General features: G+C 45.1%; 2 protein-coding genes across 18 annotated transcripts in view; one reads left to right on the top strand and one right to left on the bottom strand.

Annotated features, from left to right (window-relative positions):
- The window catches only part of LOC109867930 (1-phosphatidylinositol 3-phosphate 5-kinase), a 29910-nt gene extending 21249 nt beyond the window's left edge, over positions 1-8661 (top strand). For 8 of the 14 annotated variants that reach the window (XM_031796681.1, XM_031796657.1, XM_031796668.1 and 5 more), the window contains 22 exons: positions 284-384; positions 537-608; positions 776-947; positions 1188-1366; positions 1525-1638; positions 2061-2217; positions 2351-2505; positions 2658-2748; positions 2858-2918; positions 3008-3145; positions 3282-3402; positions 3549-3590; positions 5538-5633; positions 5755-5838; positions 5919-6019; positions 6147-6206; positions 6345-6521; positions 6703-6806; positions 7000-7197; positions 7414-7606; positions 7774-7848; positions 7996-8661. In XM_031796681.1, coding sequence (XP_031652541.1) covers positions 284-384; positions 537-608; positions 776-947; positions 1188-1366; positions 1525-1638; positions 2061-2217; positions 2351-2505; positions 2658-2748; positions 2858-2918; positions 3008-3145; positions 3282-3402; positions 3549-3590; positions 5538-5633; positions 5755-5838; positions 5919-6019; positions 6147-6206; positions 6345-6521; positions 6703-6806; positions 7000-7197; positions 7414-7606; positions 7774-7848; positions 7996-8111 — 2607 coding nt within the window. In that variant the 3' untranslated portion in view covers positions 8112-8661. The remainder of the gene's footprint in view (positions 1-283; positions 385-536; positions 609-775; positions 948-1187; positions 1367-1524; positions 1639-2060; positions 2218-2350; positions 2506-2657; positions 2749-2857; positions 2919-3007; positions 3146-3281; positions 3403-3548; positions 3591-5537; positions 5634-5754; positions 5839-5918; positions 6020-6146; positions 6207-6344; positions 6522-6702; positions 6807-6999; positions 7198-7413; positions 7607-7773; positions 7849-7995) is intronic. The other 6 variants (XM_031796720.1, XM_031796687.1, XM_031796713.1 and 3 more) reach the window with 3 other exon arrangements.
- Positions 8662-8946: 285 nt separating this feature from the next.
- The window catches only part of LOC109867920 (serine/threonine-protein phosphatase 6 regulatory ankyrin repeat subunit B), a 31559-nt gene continuing 23498 nt past the window's right edge, over positions 8947-17007 (bottom strand). For 2 of the 4 annotated variants that reach the window (XM_031796727.1, XM_031796729.1), the window contains exons 20-27: positions 15162-15279; positions 14794-15013; positions 14224-14311; positions 14029-14112; positions 13117-13345; positions 11482-11564; positions 11246-11337; positions 8947-10735 (exon numbers count right to left, since the gene is read on the bottom strand). In XM_031796727.1, the coding sequence (XP_031652587.1) occupies positions 10482-10735; positions 11246-11337; positions 11482-11564; positions 13117-13345; positions 14029-14112; positions 14224-14311; positions 14794-15013; positions 15162-15279 (1168 nt within the window). In that variant the 3' untranslated portion in view covers positions 8947-10481. The remainder of the gene's footprint in view (positions 10736-11245; positions 11338-11481; positions 11565-13116; positions 13346-14028; positions 14113-14223; positions 14312-14793; positions 15014-15161; positions 15280-17007) is intronic. The other 2 variants (XM_031796731.1, XM_031796737.1) reach the window with 1 other exon arrangement.

Genomic DNA, 17007 nt, shown 5'->3' with positions numbered 1-17007 from the left:
ATAATAGGAGATGGATGGGACAGATAGGCAGAGGGAGAAGACCGATCTCCAACAGTCTCACTGATGTATCTGTGGCGTTAGATATTGTTCCATTACAGACAACATATGTTAACATCTCCCTTGGTCAGTGCTAGTTTACTGCTCCGTGTGTTCCATTGATGAGCACACCACCTCACTCACTCTCCAGAGAGATTAGGGGATGTCTGAAGAGGCGAAGTGCGCTCTTGAATTGTAAAGCATATGTGCTTGTTGTTGTTGACCACCATTACTTTTGTGTTTTTAGCTGGACTGCCTGAACCCGGTGAACCACCAGAGACTGTGTGTTCTGTTCAGCAGCTCCTCAGCCCAGTCCAACAACTCCCCCAACCCCTGCGTCAGTCCCTGGTAAACCCCACTCAACCCTGGTGGTCTTCAATTCAGTACAGCTTTATTTATCCCCTTAGGAGCAATAGAAATCTTGTGAACCCGGTGTGAAAGACTAGCTGACTGAACTCTGAAAGGTCAGCTATTCACAAAGACTTATTTGTTCTCAACAGGATTGTCACGATGGAGTTCTACGGAAAGAATGACCTCACACTAGGAATATTCTTGGAGAGATACTGTTTCAGGTGAGGGAGAAATATCAGAACCTGACAAATTATTTATTGAATTTCCGATCAAATATTTGACCATGAAGTGTGTCATTGATATGTAATAAAATGTCATTCAATGAAGTCCCTCTTCTTTGCCCTGACGTGTCTGTCTGTGTGCGTGTGTCTGTGAATGCATGATAAAGGCCATCCTATCAGTGCCCTAGTATGTTCTGTGAGACTCCCATGGTGCACCATGTACGGCGGTTTGTCCATGGCAGTGGCTGTGTTCAGATCGTACTGAAGGAGCTGGACTCTCCTGTGCCTGGATACCAACACACCATCCTCAACTACTCCTGGTGCCGCATATGCAAACAGGTACAGTAACTTGTTAATCTGCGTTTCCTTATCTGTTCCATGACTAACCCCAGGACTTGCTCTATAGCTATCACACCTAACTGTTTGTTTTAGTTAATAGCGAGATCACCTAGTTCAACTAATCAAAGTCTTGCTAATCAGAATTGCCAGTTTTTGGCTAGAGCAAAAAGCTGCTGTCCAGGTCTGCTTAGTTTCTATCGCTCAAAGAGCTTTGATCCTTGTATTCTGCTGTCTCTGTAGGTGACTCCTGTGGTGCCCCTGTCCAATGACTCGTGGTCCATGTCCTTTGCTAAGTACCTGGAGCTGAGGTTCTATGGTCACCAGTATACCAGGAGGGCTAATGCTGAGCCCTGTGGCCACTCCATCCACAAAGACTACCACCAGTACTTCTCCTACAACCAGATGGTGGCCTCATTCAGGTGGGAAACATAGGCCAAGGCTTTTATTTTCATCCATCCAACCATCCATTCATACATCTATCCATCATTTATCATTCCTACTATTTTTTTCTTATCATTTTTGCAACAATTCAAAACATCTGTATATGCCCATGCCATTCCACTTGTCTAACCCCCAGCTACATCTCAGTGAGACTGCTGGAGATCTGCCTCCCTCCCCCTAAGATCTTCATCAGGAACCAGGGGCCCTCCAAGGCAAGCATGCAGCAGGACCTCAAGGACTTCTCACAGAAGTAACTGTCTACCTGTTGTCTGTCTACCATGGCCTTAAGTAGCCTGGTCCCAGATCTGTTTTTTATTTATTTATTTTTATTTGACCTTTTATTTAACTAGGCAAGTCAGTTAACCCACTGTTCCTATAAGAATTTGTTCTTAACCGCCTTGTTCAGGTGCAGAACGACAGATTTTTACCTTGTCAGCTCGGGGATTTGATCTTGCAACCTTCCGGTTACTAGTCCAACGCTCTAACCTCTAGGCTACCTGCCATTTGTGCTGTATAGCTGAGTCCTATGGTTATTGTCCTCTGAGTTGGCAAGACGGTACAAACAGATCTGGGACCAGGCTCCAACTGACGAATCTGAATAATCTAGTTTGACTAGTTTTGACCTTCTTTCTAGTTCTGACCAGTCCTTTTCCATTCTCTCCCTCTTGTCAGGGTGAATCAGGTGTACCTGGCCATAGAGGACCGCCTCACCTCCCTGAAGACGGACACCTTCAGCAAGACACGCGAAGAGAAGATGGAGGACCTGTTTGCACAGAAAGACGTAGGTTCCCCCTCGAAGGGTGGGAGCTACACTCCAAATATGTCTCGTGTATGTATAGTGCAGTGGAGGCTGACTTTTCATCAGTGTTGTCACTGTAAATCAGAGGACGGGCTCATTATAATGATTGAATGGAAAGGTATCAAACACATGGTTCCCATCAGTTTTCTTTGTGTGTGTTCAGATGGAGGAGGCAGAGCTGCGTAGCTGGATAGAGAAGCTGCAGGCTCGTCTCCAGGCTTGTGGTAGTGACTCCCCCCAGCAGCTCCAGACTGTACTGGAATCAGTGGTAGTGAAGAAACAGAGCCTGTGTGAAACACTGCAGTCCTGGAACAGCAGGTGAGAACACTGATATCGGAGCAGCTTTTAATGTTAGGGGTGGTTTCCTAGACACAGATAAATGAATCTCCAATAAACACGCGTTTTTAGTCTAGTACTAGGCTTCATTTTTTATCTCATATAATTAATTTGTTGAACCATTTAACCTCCAGGCTGCAGGACCTATTCCAGCAGGAGAAGGGCAGGAAGCGTCTGTCGGTCCCAGCCAGCCCTGGGAGACACAGACCGACAGACGACAGCAAGGTCAGTGCAATATATACCTGATATAATTCAGATGATAGGATGAGCTTAGTATATGATAAGGACTTGTATCCTAAAGGATGGAATGTTACGTATTTATTTTGTTTAACAGACCAGTGTTCTGGAGTCTTCTCCACGCAACCCCTCCCCTGTGGTACAAAATGGTGACAAAGGTGAGAGGATTTTTTTCCCCAGCTTTCAGTCAGAATGCTATAGTACTTCTCTCAGTAGTTGATGGGCGTGTCTGTTTTTCAATTGACAGAGGACCGTCACCTCACTACCCTGCCCTCGAGCTCGGGGTCGTCATTGCTAACGTTACCGTCACCAGGGGAACCCGGCTCAGAACCTCTCTCGTCTGGACCATCCTTTCCTGACCAGGACTCTGTCAGCATCCCAGAGGGTGAACGCACACACACATCTGTAGAATCACAAACACAACCCCCCACGTACGCTTACCATTCACTTTCTCTAGATCTACAGTGTGTATCTAAATACAGACCTCTCTGGTCTCTAACTCCATTCTTGTTGTCTCCTAGATGTGTTTGATGGACACCTGTTGGGCTCCAATGACAGCCAGGTGAAAGAGAAGTCCACCATGAAGGCCATTCTAGCCAACTTGCTGCCAGGCAACAGTTACAACCCCATCCCATTCCCATTGTGAGTACAGTATGCCCTTCACATCTGAATAAGCTTTTTGCCTGTAGTATAAATCAATTTATGATCAGCCATATAAGATAGCATCTGATATAATGCCAATGCTATATTGAGCCCTGTTCATTTTCTTACTTTGTTGTAATGTTTAGCTTGAATCCCAGTGTTGACGGGAAAAATCACCACTATATCAGGTGCCACCTACTGCCGATGTGCCCTTGAGCAAAGCACGTAACCTCTAACCTGCTCCAGAGAGAGCTCTGCGCTGCTCTGCCGCTGACCCTGTGCTGTTGTTTTGTGGTGGGGCTGAGCACTGTGAAAGCCAAAATAACAAATGTCCATTGTATCCAGGGGTCGGAACCAAAATTATTTTCCAATTCTCTGGTCCAACGTTAGTTAAGCCAACTCTCTGAAGTTCAAAGACTTTCAGAGATCCTTCATAGAAGCCACTCCTTTGTGGGTATAATTTTGTGGACCTAATTCAGATAATGCATGTCATAACAACAAGATGCCCAGCGATTCATGCCCAGCGCTCTCCTCACCTGCAAAAATTCAGTCGCATATCACACCCTACACTACACTTGTCTGTCCAATGCATGTACGTAGAGCAGCTTGGTGAAGCAGTGTAATGTTGAGCTAGATGTAGAAAAATACATTTAAAACAAGGTTTAAAAAGGAACACAAAGGAATGATATAAACCATTACTTTTTGAGGGTTCGAACTGGTTCACAATTATTTTGCTGGTCGGAACTGTGGAACGAAAAAAAATAAAAAAGATGGTTTGTGAACCAGTTCGAACCCCAGAAAAGTAATAGTTTATATAATTATTTTCTGTTCCTTTTTAAACCTCTTTTCTACATATTTTTCTACATTTAACTCAACATGACACTTTTTCACCAGTAGATAGCTCGCCTGCTCCATAGCAAGCTGCTCTACGTACATGCATTGGACAGACAAGTGTAGTGTAGGGTGTGATATGCGACTGAATTTTTGCAGGTGAGGAGAGCGCTGGGCATGAATCGCTGGGCATCTTGTTGTTATGACATGCATTATCTGAATTAGGTCCACAAAATTATACCCACGAAGGAGTGGCTTCTATGAAGGATCTCTGAAAGTCTTTGAACTTCAGAGAGTTGGCTTAACTCACGTTGGACCAGCGCTAGCCCTTGATCATGACTCTCAGTTCCATTACACATAATGCCATCTAGAGTTTGAGAGCTAGACCAGAGCTAGCGAACAAGCTTGTGTGTTCAGAGCGGCACCAGAATTAAAATAGAAGGCACGTCTTTTTGAAGTTAATAAATCAATGTGAAACGTCCTAACTATAATAGCCTTAACAGATTCACTTTTCCAATGCTAGCTATCTAATTTAAAACATTTTAAATTGAATAAAATTTTATTTGTCACGTGCTGAATACAACAGGTGTGTAGACCTTATCAATACTGAGGCAATATACAGGCGGTACCGGTACAGAGTCAATGTGCGGGGGTACAGGTTAGTTGAGGTCATTTATACATGTAGGTAGGGGTAAAGTGACTATGCATAGATAATAAACAGCGAGTAGCAGCAGTATAAAAACCAAGGGGGTGTCAATGTAAATAGTTTGGGTGGCCATTTGGTTAATTGTTCAGCAGTCTTATGGCTTGGGGTTAGAAGCTGTTAAGGAGCCTTTTGGACCTAGACTTGGCGCTCCGGTTCCGCTTGCTGTAACGTCAGTAGGCTACATTAAACTATGCATGCTTCGGAGGGAGGGGCAGGTAGCCTACAAACACTGGGAAGGATTTTCAGCAGGCAGGCAGACAGACAGACACTGGAATATGCTTCTGAGTGACAGTGAGGGCTATGCAGAGGTGCTTTGTTGTGTTTTTTGTGGACTTGAAAAAAATTCCTGGAATGTAAAAGAACGCTCTTAACCAGTTCCTGTGCTTCTGAAATAACAGTTCTGTTTCAGAACAGTATAGATCCCTGTTGTTCTCGGTTCTGTTCTTCGAAAAACGTTGTTCTTTTACAGTTTTCGGTTCTGTTCCCTGAATCGGTTCCAACCCCAGGTTGTATCCTCTGTATAATGGACAGATAAGTAGTGTGCTGTATTATTGAGCCCTGTGTGTTTTCTGACGTTGTTGTGATCTTTGTTTGTCAGTGACCCAGACAAACATTACCTGATGTATGAGCATGAGAGAGTGCCCATAGCCGTGTGTGAGAGAGAACCCAGCTCCATCATTGCATTCGCTCTCAGGTAACCACTCCGCTCTATTTCTTCTCCATTCTCTGCACGTCTTACTCACCGATGTGTTATGTTGTTCTAAAGTTATTGTCGTTATAGTGTTCTAATGTTATGACCTCGGCCTGACCTCTAGCTGTAAGGAGTATAAGACCGCTCTGGATGAGCTGTCAAAGACAACGGTGAAGGCTGGAGGCGAGGACACCACCCAAACCATCAGGTACACACAAACTCTGCTGATGTTGACTGTGTGTATGTTACCTGATGTATAATGCCTCGTCTCATCCTGTCGGGGTGTAGCTCCGGAGAGAGCCGGGCCAAGAACAGCCCAGCCAAGCCCAATGAGACGGCCTCCTCCCAGATGGGTCCGGGCCGCAGCAGCATGGACGCTGACCCTCTCAGTGAGTAATGGATCCTCTCAGGGTAAACGGGGAACATGGGAGGGGGGTGCTAGAAAGTATTTTTTACCTCAGTTCATTTCTGTTCTAATGGCATTCCTATCATCCTTTTTATTTTTTATTTGAACAGAAGATGCAGACATAGGAGACAAGCACAAGAAGTCAGCCGGAAACCCTCATATCGAATTACGTGAGTGTTTCTCATTGGATTTATGTGCCCTTTGGGATGGCGTTACCTGTGAAGTGCTTAGCCCGCAAACGTTCTCTCAATAACAAGCATAGGGCCTAGTCAATAATCTCTGTCTCTCTCTCTCTCTCTCATTCGTAGAGTTCTCTGATGCCAATGCTAAGTTCTACTGCAGGATCTACTATGCAGAGGAGTTCCACAAGATGAGAGAGGAGATCATGGACAGTACGGAGGATGACTTTGTCCGCTCGCTCTCCCACTGCGTCAACTGGCAGGCCCGTGGCGGCAAGTCTGGGGCCGTCTTCTACGCCACCGAAGGTGTGACCCTCAACACCAGAGTCATATTGTTTTATTTAACTTGTATTTACCAGGAAGTCCTATTTGGGGGCAAGATAACTCCTTTAAATATGTGCTGTCCATGTCACCCACCTGTAGTGCTATTTATTTGTCTGTAGTGGTTATACCTATCACTCTCTTTCTCCCTCCTTCCCTCACTCAGATGACCGATTCATCCTGAAGCAGATGCCCAGACTAGAGGTTCAGTCCTTCCTGGACTTTGCCCCTCACTACTTCACCTACATCACCGGAGCTGTGCAACAGAAGGTAAACTACACTACCCATATAGTTACATTTGACTTAGATAAATATGAACTATTTTGGTGCTAAATCGGATTTCCTCAAATAAATGACTTTATTACATTTTTTTCAAGGAGTTGTCCTATTGTCTGTGTGATGGATGTTTATTTTCTGAGATTAGAACACATTCCTATCCTAAACCCCCCTGTCTGTCCCACAGCGACCCACTGCCCTGGCTAAGATCCTGGGTGTGTACCGGATCGGCTACAAGAACTCCCAGAACAACTCTGAGAAGAAGCTGGATCTGCTGGTCATGGAGAACCTGTTCTATGGCAGGAAGATGGCCCAGGTGTTCGACCTCAAGGGTTCTCTGAGGAACCGCAACGTTAAGACCGACTCTGGGAAGGAGAGCTGTGAGGTGAGCATGGCACAAGGCTAGCAACACCGGGTTGTGGGTTTGATTCCCGCTGAGGCCACATACAACATAAATGTATGCACTCACTGTACAGTCAGTAGCTTTGTTTGTTTATGCATGTATCTTTATTTGACCAGGTATGTCATTGAGAACACATTCTCTTTTGAAATAACAACCTTTGGATAAAAGCATCAGCTAAATGGCATCATTCTATATTAGGTGGTTCTGCTGGATGAGAACCTACTGAAGCTGGTCCATGACAACCCTCTGTACATCAGAGCCCACTGCAAGGCCATCCTGAGGGCTGCCATACACAGTGATGCCTACTTCCTGTCTAGTCACCTGATCATAGACTACTCTCTGCTGGTTGGACGAGATGACACCACAGACCAGCTGGTGGTGGGAATCATAGGTGCGAGAAAAGCTTTCAAACGTATTTTCATTGGCTATAACATTGATAACTGTTTGCTGGTGCTTACAGAAAAAACATCTAATTTCTCTATGCTGCTTCAAAAAGGCATGCGAATGAATTTATACTCTGCTGTATTTATAAAAGAAACATTCCTTCCATTGTGTCAGATTACATTCGGACATTCACATGGGATAAGAAGCTGGAGATGGTGGTGAAATCCACAGGGATCCTGGGAGGGCAAGGTAATTCATCATCTGTCAGATGTCACCTTCCCCCTACATTAGTCCTTGAAGATCTCTAGTAGTTAGTTTTTTTTATTATACAAAGACCTTTTGATTTCTTCCTGTAAATGAAAATTGCTATTGTGGTGTTTTGTGTCTCACTCACAGGTAAGATGCCCACAGTGGTGTCTCCGGAGCTTTACCGATCGCGTTTCTGTGAGGCCATGGACAAATACTTCCTCATGGTGCCTGACCACTGGACAGGTCTAGGGGTCAACTGCTAACTGACACCAGGGAGCTAGCCTGAGTTTCAGATCTGTTTGTGTCGTCTAGCCAATTCCTATGTCATTGTCACGGCATGTTTGGCAACACAGCATAAACGGATCTGGGACTCCGCTGCTAGCTGCAGAACACAACATGGGCATCAGTTACCAGGGGGGACAGGAGACTACAATGCAGAAAAACCCTTTGCCCAATAAGGAACCATAAAAGCATACTGGATGGACTGATGAAGGGTAATGCAAGGCCAGTATACAACGACTCAATCATTCCATAGTATTATTATGATCTACTAGACTGTAAACGAGTGACTCGAGTATTATTGGAAGTCATGACTGTCCAGTAAAAGCTGGGCCCTAATTTATCCTGACATGGAAAGAACTTAATTCCCTAATCTTGACGTGTCAAACTGTTTCACGCGGGCACAGTGAGATGGCACTGAAAAAAAAATTCTTACTTGGTGGTCCTAGTTTGGTGAACAAATGAATCAATGTGATGTAAATGTACAGAGAGTATGTAATTAAAGATTAACACTGATTTCACAAATGTTTTAAACCTCCGTGTCAATGAGATGTTTTGTTTGTCCCATCTTGTGAAACAACATCGATGAGGATAGTCATTGTTCATCAGCTCAGATGTCCCGACTAGACTGTAGACTTCACCATGAAATGCTAATTGTTTTGCCGGTATGGTGACTCCTTGCAATCTATGTAGAGGCATTTGAGGGTTCCAAGGCTGAAATGGAGGATCCATTCATGTTTTTGGCATCTAATGCTTACCTAAAGAAGTAATGTTTTAACTTGGTAACAAATAGGAAAGTACGGACATGACACACAGCACTAAATTAAAACAGATTTTTATATTATTGTACAATTCATTCATAAAAAGACAAACAGCCTTGAGCATTTCATACTGCATCAGGAACTGGTATGAAAATCAATCTGATCCGATTGTCACAACTGACTGGTGGTGTGATGCTCCTTCTGGCATAATACTGATCCATGGCAGCATCCTAAATGGCTATATTCCCTATAGTGCACTACATAGGGTTCTTCTCAAAAGTATTACACTATGTAGGGAATAGGGGTCCATTTGGGACACAGACCCAATCTCTTCGTTACTTTCATTATCAACAAGCCTTGAGGTGTTTAAACTAACACTGTGCTTTTTAAAAAGTGTTGTGCTCTGGGGTAGAGTTATTACAGACAAGGTTGTGGTTTACAATGACATGCAGAAAGACATACACACGTCGCTGATCATAGGAGTGTAAAAACATTGGTGTGTTTTTTTTCTTCAGGGTTAGAAGTGACATGACCCCAAGAGTTAATCAACTCATCTCAGTCACATACATCCATAATACACAATCTAGGGCTCTATTCAATCTGTACAGTTGAAGCGTGACAGATTCCGCTATAGAAATGTTAAGGTCGTCTCCGCTCAAGCAGGAACATTGCCTTTAAATGTAAAGCTGAACTTCTGCGATACGGATTGAATAGACACCACACGCACCAGAAGAATGCGTACACTTCTTTTGGAAAATTTAAATTTAAAAAATGAATACAAAGGTTTAACAAGGCACTGGACAAGTTAGACTGGCACATTGCTGGTAGGTAGACAAACTAGATGGGAAAGGGGGATGGAGAGAGGTCAAGGTCCTGCTCTCCTTTACAGTTTAAGTGCAAGCAGTATTCTGTACCATAATATAAGCGTTAATAAATACCGTACAGGTGTCAACCTCTTCACTGGAGACCTGATCATGTAAACTACTGAAGCACTGTGGTCCTGTAACACTAGGGACAAGATCAGGAACAGTCCTAGTCACCTATAACCAATAACTACAGCCCAGAGCTTTTCCAGGTCAGTTGACGTGGGTGATTTCTATTGGTGTGGAAACAAGAAGTTGAAAGGGTACCACTTCTATCTGCCTCATGCACATTCCATCATGTTTCTTTATAATAGACTTAACTCAATTCTAGAATTGTGCTTTAGTTGGTTTGTGCTATACTCACATCTCTGGGCAAATCAGTATGAACGCTGACACAAAAAATATACGTCAATATTTGGTACATCAGTCAACCAAAATAAACTTCTTTTTTTTAAAAAGGTCCTACAAACAAAATGGCTTTAATTAGAAAAGTCTCAGCTGCTGTCATAGATAGCCAAGCTGAGACAGAGTACCTAGATTGATCTGGATAAGAAACACCAGCAGGTAGGATCACATGAGGTTGAGCTCCAGCCCTTAGGGGGGGACAAAGTCCTGTACAAGCCCCCACACAGGTTCTACTCTTGGGACACAAGCGAGGGATTCGTAATGGTCGGTGGTGGGAAACAGCGGCTCTGCAGACATCCTGGTAGTCTTTTAAAAGTCATAGGGGTCAAAAGGTTTCTGAGTCTGAGTCGTTTTCAGTGGTGCCCTGACTGGCACTTCCCTCGCTGGAGGGGCCAGAGGGGGCCTTGGGGCTACGAGGGTCCCGCGAACCCTTCTGCCTGGACAGGGCCCTCAGGAGGGAACCTGGGGAGGGGACTCCGGAGCTGCAAGGGGAGCAGAAAGGCATCATGGTAGCCAGAATGAGAGCCAGACAGTCAGCCACCTCCCTGCTAGGAGCACAAGCTAGAGCAGGCGTCAGACCTGGGGGAAGAGAGAGGAGGGCAGAGAAATAGAAGAGGATAGGGTGGGGAGAAATAAGAAGGGAAGATGGACAGAGAGAAAGAGGGGGGAGTAAACATGGAAGAAGCGGAGAGAGCAAAGCGAAAAACAGAGGTGAGGGGACAAGGGAAGAGAGGACAACGGGAGAAAGCAGCATTCCATTAGTACACAGCCAGCGCAGACAGTACACAGACAAGCAGACAGGGAATGCATACAACATAAACCTAATTCATTATAGAGATAAGGAAAAACTCCTGGCCCTAATAACAATACTTGACAGGTGGAACTGGGACAGAGCTACAAACCAGTTAGATGCACGCACACACACTCTCTCGAGCCTACCAGAGCAAAGAGAGACAGACCGCTGTAGCTAGCTAGCTAATGTACATAGACATGCCAACACCACAGGCAGCTGATATAATAGCAACATGCAGTTAGATCCCTTTAACACACTGGTACTGATTCATGCCCAGACCAGACCTTAAGACCTACCATTCTCATCCAACATCTGAACACTGGCCCCCCTGGACAGCAGGTCCTGGACAGCCTGTTTCAGACCGCTACGAGCTGCTAGGTGGAGCGGCCTGGGAGGGACAAACCAATCAGAAGGTTTGTAGTGGGGAGGGGCTAGACATTTCCACCCCAGAATAAATCAAGGTTGCTAGCGGACATAATATTTGGTTCTCGGTTCCAAGACTAACCATGGGCTATCTCTGACGAACACTTACGTCTGCAGTGCTGCGTTTGTGGCACCTATGAGAACAGTATCCTTTAGCCTCTCCAGGATGAACAGAACACAATCCTCCTTTCCCTGAAGGGGGGTGAAACCAAATTAATATATTATGCACTATGATTGTAAATATAAACTCAGCAAAAAAATAAATGGCCCTTTTTCAGGACCCTGTCTTTCAAAGATAATTCAAAAAAACTCAAAATAACTTCACAGATCTTCATTGTAAAGGGTTTAAACACTGTTTCCCATGCTTGTTCAAAGAGCAATAAACAATTAATGAACATGAACCTGTGGAACAGTCGTTAAGACACTAACAGCTTACAGATGGTAGGCAATTAAGGTCACAGTTATGAAAACTTAGGACACTAAAGAGGCCTTTCTACGGACTCTGAAAGATGCCTAGGGTCCCTGCTCATCTGCGTGAACGTGCCTTAGGCATGCTGCAAGGAGGCATGAAGACTGCAGATGTGGCCAGGGCAATAAATTGCAATGTCTGTACTGTGAGACACCTCAGACAGCGCTACAGAACAGACAGCTGATCGTCCTCGCAGTGGCGGACCACGTGTAACAACACCTGCACAGGATCGGTACATCCAAACATCACAACAGCAACTGCCTGGGTTATACCAGGAATGGACAATCCCTCCATCATTAATCAGACTGTTCGCAATAGGCTAGAGAGGCTGGACTGAGGGCTTGTAGGCCTGTTGTAAGGCAGGTCCTCACCAGACATCACCGGAGACAACGTCACCTTTGGGCACAAACCCACCGTTGCTGGACCATACAAGACTGGCAAAAAGTGCTCTTCACTAACGAGTCACGGTTTTGTCTCACCAGGGGTGATGGTCGGATTCGCGTTTATCATCGAAGGAATGAGCGTTACACCGAGGCCTGTACTCTGGAGTGGGATCGATTTGGAGGTGGAGGCTCCGTCATGTTCATCATTGGACTGAGCTTGTTGTCATTGCAGGCAATCTCAACGCTGTGCGTTACAGGGAAGACATCCTCCTCCCTCATGTGGTACCCTTCAGGCAGGCTCATCCTGACATGACCCTCGAGCATGACAATGCCACCAGCCATACTGCTCGTTCTGTGCGGGATTTCTTGCAAGACAGGAATGTCAGTGTACTGCCATGGCCAGCAAAGAGCCCGGATCTCAATCCCATTGAGCACGTCTGGAACCTGTTGGATCGGAGGGTGAGGGTTAGGGCCATTCCCCCCACAAATATCCAGGAATTTGCAGGTGCCTTGGTGGAAGAGTGGGGTAACGTCTCACAGCAAGAACTGGCAAATCTGGTGCAGTCCATGAGGAGATGCACTGCAGTACTTAATGCAGCTGGTGGCCACTTCAGATACTGACTGTTACTTTTGATTTTGACCCCCCCTTTGTTCAGGGACACATTATTCCATTTCTGTTAGTCACATGTCTGTGGAACTTGTTCAGTTTATGTCTCAGTTGTTGAATCTTATGTTCCTACAAATATTTACACATGTTAAGTTTGCTGAAAATAAACGCAGTTGACAGTGAGTGAGTGAGTTTCTTTTTTTGCTGAGTTTAGTATTTGTATGTGGTATGTACAAATGTCATGTCAAAGAAATGGGGAGAGAAATCTCCCTAGAGGACACTCACGCTACTGCAGGCCAGGTGGAGGGCTGTGTTGCCATTCTGGTCGACCAAACCCAGGCTGGCGTTGGCACTGGTCAACAGCACCTCTACAGCCCCCACTCCTCCCTTCTCTGCAGCCATCATCAGCGCACTGCGCCCTGATTGATCCACAGCATCCACAGGTGCATCATGGGACAGAAGCAGCTGGACACAGTCCACATGACCAGAGAACGCTGCAGCATGGAGTGGAGTCCTGGGAGAGAAAGGGGAGGATGTGGGAGGAGAGGAAAGGAAAGCAGAAGAAGGAAGAGAACACAGAAGTTAGAGATTGAGGCTGTGTTAGATACAGCTCCATCTGATCCAGGGCAACTCCAATATGTATCTGAATCGGGTGTGTGACGACCAGTGGTGTAAAGTACTTAGGTAGTTTTTGGTGCATCTGTACTTTACTATTTATAGTTTTTACAGTTTTTACTCCACTACATTCCTAAAGAAAATTAATGTACTTTTTACTCCATGCATTTTCCCCTGACACACAAAAGTAATCGTTACATTTTGAATGCTTAACAGGACAGTAAAATGGTCCAATTCACACACTTATCAAGAGAACATCCCTGGTTATCCCTACTGCCTCTGATCTGGCAGCTTGACTAAACACACATGCTTCATTTGTAAATTATGTCTGAGTGTTGGAGCGTGCCCCTGGCAATCTGTGAATAAAAAAGAAAATGATGCGGTCTGTTTGTTTAATATAAGGACTTTGAAATTATTTATACTTTTACTTTTGATACTTAAGTATATTTAAAACCAAATACTTTCAGACTTTTCCTCAAGTAGAATTTTAATGGGTGACTCACTTTTCTGTTAAGGTATCTTTCTTTACTTTTACTCAAGTATGACAATCGGGTACTTTTTCCACCACTGGTGACGACCTACCTATCTTTAGTATCCTTACAGCTGGCGATGTCTGATCCCATGGCCTCCAGCAGTAGTGCGGCACAGGATTCATGATCATTCACCCTGGGAAGCGAAACACAGAATGGAAACACCGTTGTCCATGAGGCAAAACACAGTCAACACTGACATCTATGGGCAATACTGTGCAATTTGTACATGTATGTGAAGACTTACACAGCACAGTGCAGGGGAGTGAAGGGGTTCCCATCGATACAGCGACAACCTTTCTGCTCCAGCAGTACCTCCACACAGCCCTCATGACCTGGACACACACACACACACACACACACACACACAAGAGTATTAGACCATGCCAACATAAAAGGTATTTCACATAAAATATACACAGAGACAAAATCCTCAGGCACACTGATTGGAGATTCAGAATACAAATGAATGGTTTGAGGCAGGCCTGCAGGAGGTAGGTCTAGTGACTGACCATAGTAGCAGGCCCAGTGTAGTAGGTAGGTCTAGTGACTGACCATAGTAGTAGGCCCAGTGTAGTAGGTAGGTCTAGTGACTGACCATAGTAGCAGGCCCAGTGCGGGGGGGTGATCTAGTGACTGACCATAGTAGCAGGCCCTGCGCAGGGGGGGGTGGTCTAGTGACTGACCATAGTAGTAGGCCCAGCACAGGGGGGATGGTCTAGTGACTGACCATAGTAGCAGGCCCAGTGCAGGGGGGGTGGTCTAGAGACTGACCATAGTAGCAGGCCCAGTGTAGTAGGTAGGTCTAGTGACTGACCATAGTAGCAGGCCCAGTGCAGGGGGGTGTACCCCTGGTGGTCTCGGAGGCGGGGCGTGGGCGGTTCAGAAAAAGCGATACTCAGCAGCTCAGCAAGCCAGGATGCGTGACCCCTCGCTGCAGCCAGATGGAGGGCTGTTCGGCCCCTGGAGTCCCCCAGCAACACAGAGGCCTCCTGCTCCAACAGACACTGGACACACTCCTCCTGACCACACAGCAGCTGGGAGAGGAAGAGGAAGAAAGAGAGGAGAAAATGGGTACGAGACAGAGATCACCTTTAAACTTTTAGACTGGACAAAGAGATCATGTAGAAGCTACCCAGAATTCAGTACAATCACACACACAGCCATACACACACACACACTCACCCCAAGGTGAAGGGCAGTCAGGCCATGGCTGTCTGCTGTGTCTACAGCAGCCTCTCTCTCCAGCAGCAGAGACACAGCGTCCACATGTCCCCCTGCCACCGCCAGCATCAGAGGAGTCCTGACAGGGACAGAGGGGACAGTCAGAGTAGGACAAACGGATCGGTAGACACACACAATCCCAAATCAAAGCCCATGTACTAGTATTGTAGGCTCGGTGGAATTTATCATATTACTTCCATCCAATCAGATCTGAAAGGATTAGATGAGTGTAAGCAATACAGCCCAAATTTTACCTCGCTTATCAGGAGAGAAAGGTGAGTGCAAGATATTACCATATAATGTATACCTATCCAGTCCCTTTATACAGTGCCTTGCGAAAGTATTCGGCCCCCTTGAACTTTGCGACCTTTTGCCACATTTCAGGCTTCAAACATAAAGATATAAAACTGTATTTTTTTGTGAAGAATCAACAACAAGTGGGACACAATCATGAAGTGGAACGACATTTATTGGATATTTAAAACGTTTTTAACAAATCAAAAACTGAAACATTGGGCGTGCAAAATTATTCAGCCCCTTTACTTTCAGTGCAGCAAACTCTCTCCAGAAGTTCAGTGAGGATCTCTGAATGATCCAATGTTGACCTAAATGACTAATGATGATAAATACAATCCACCTGTGTGTAATCAAGTCTCCGTATAAATGCACCTGCACTGTGATAGTCTCAGAGGTCCGTTAAAAGCGCAGAGAGCATCATGAAGAACAAGGAACACACCAGGCAGGTCCGAGATACTGTTGTGAAGAAGTTTAAAGCCGGATTTGGATACAAAAAGATTTCCCAAGCTTTAAACATCCCACGGAGCACTGTGCAAGCGATAATATTGAAATGGAAGGAGTATTAGACCACTGCAAATCTACCAAGACCTGGCCGTCCCTCTAAACTTTCAGCTCATACAAGGAGAAGACTGATCAGAGATGCAGCCAAGAGGCCCATGATCACTCTGGATGAACTGCAGAGATCTACAGCTGAGGTGGGAGACTCTGTCCATAGGACAACAATCAGTCGTATATTGCACAAATCTGGCCTTTATGGAAGAGTGGCAAGAAGAAAGCCATTTCTTAAAGATATCCATAAAAAGTGTTGTTTAAAGTTTGCCACAAGCCACCTGGGAGACACACCAAACATGTGGAAGAAGGTGCTCTGGTCAGATGAAACCAAAATGGAACTTTTTGGCAACAATGCAAAACGTTATATTTGGCGTAAAAACAACACAGCCCATCACCCTGAACACACCATCCCCACTGTCAAACATGGTGGTGGCAGCATCATGGTTTGGGCCTGCTTTTCTTCAGCTGGGACAGGGAAGATGGTTAAAATTGATGGGAAGATGGATGGAGCCAAATACAGGACCATTCTGGAAGAAAGCCTGATGGAGTCTGCAAAAGACCTGAGACTGGGATGGAGATTTGTCTTCCAACAAGACAATGATCCAAAACATAAAGCAAAATCTACAATGGAATGGTTCAAAAATAAACATATCCAGGTGTTAGAATGGCCAAGTCAAAGTCCAGACCTGAATCCAATCGAGAATCTGTGGAAAGAACTGAAAACTGCTGTTCACAAATGCTCTCCATCCAACCTCACTGAGCTCGAGCTGTTTTGCAAGGAGGAATGGGAAAAAATTTCAGTCTCTCGATGTGCAAAACTGATAGAGACATACCCCAAGCGACTTACAGCTGTAATCGCAGCAAAAGGTGGCGCTACAAAGTATTAATTTAAGGGGGCTGAATAATTTTGCACGCCCAATTTTTCAGTTTTTGATTTGTTAAAAAAGTTTGAAATATC

This window comes from Oncorhynchus kisutch, linkage group LG2 (genome assembly GCF_002021735.2).
Source record: "Oncorhynchus kisutch isolate 150728-3 linkage group LG2, Okis_V2, whole genome shotgun sequence".
In the NCBI taxonomy this organism is placed as follows: Eukaryota; Metazoa; Chordata; class Actinopteri; order Salmoniformes; family Salmonidae; genus Oncorhynchus; species Oncorhynchus kisutch.
Note: the sequence above shows the minus strand (reverse complement) of the source record. Positions and strands in the feature narration are given on the sequence as shown.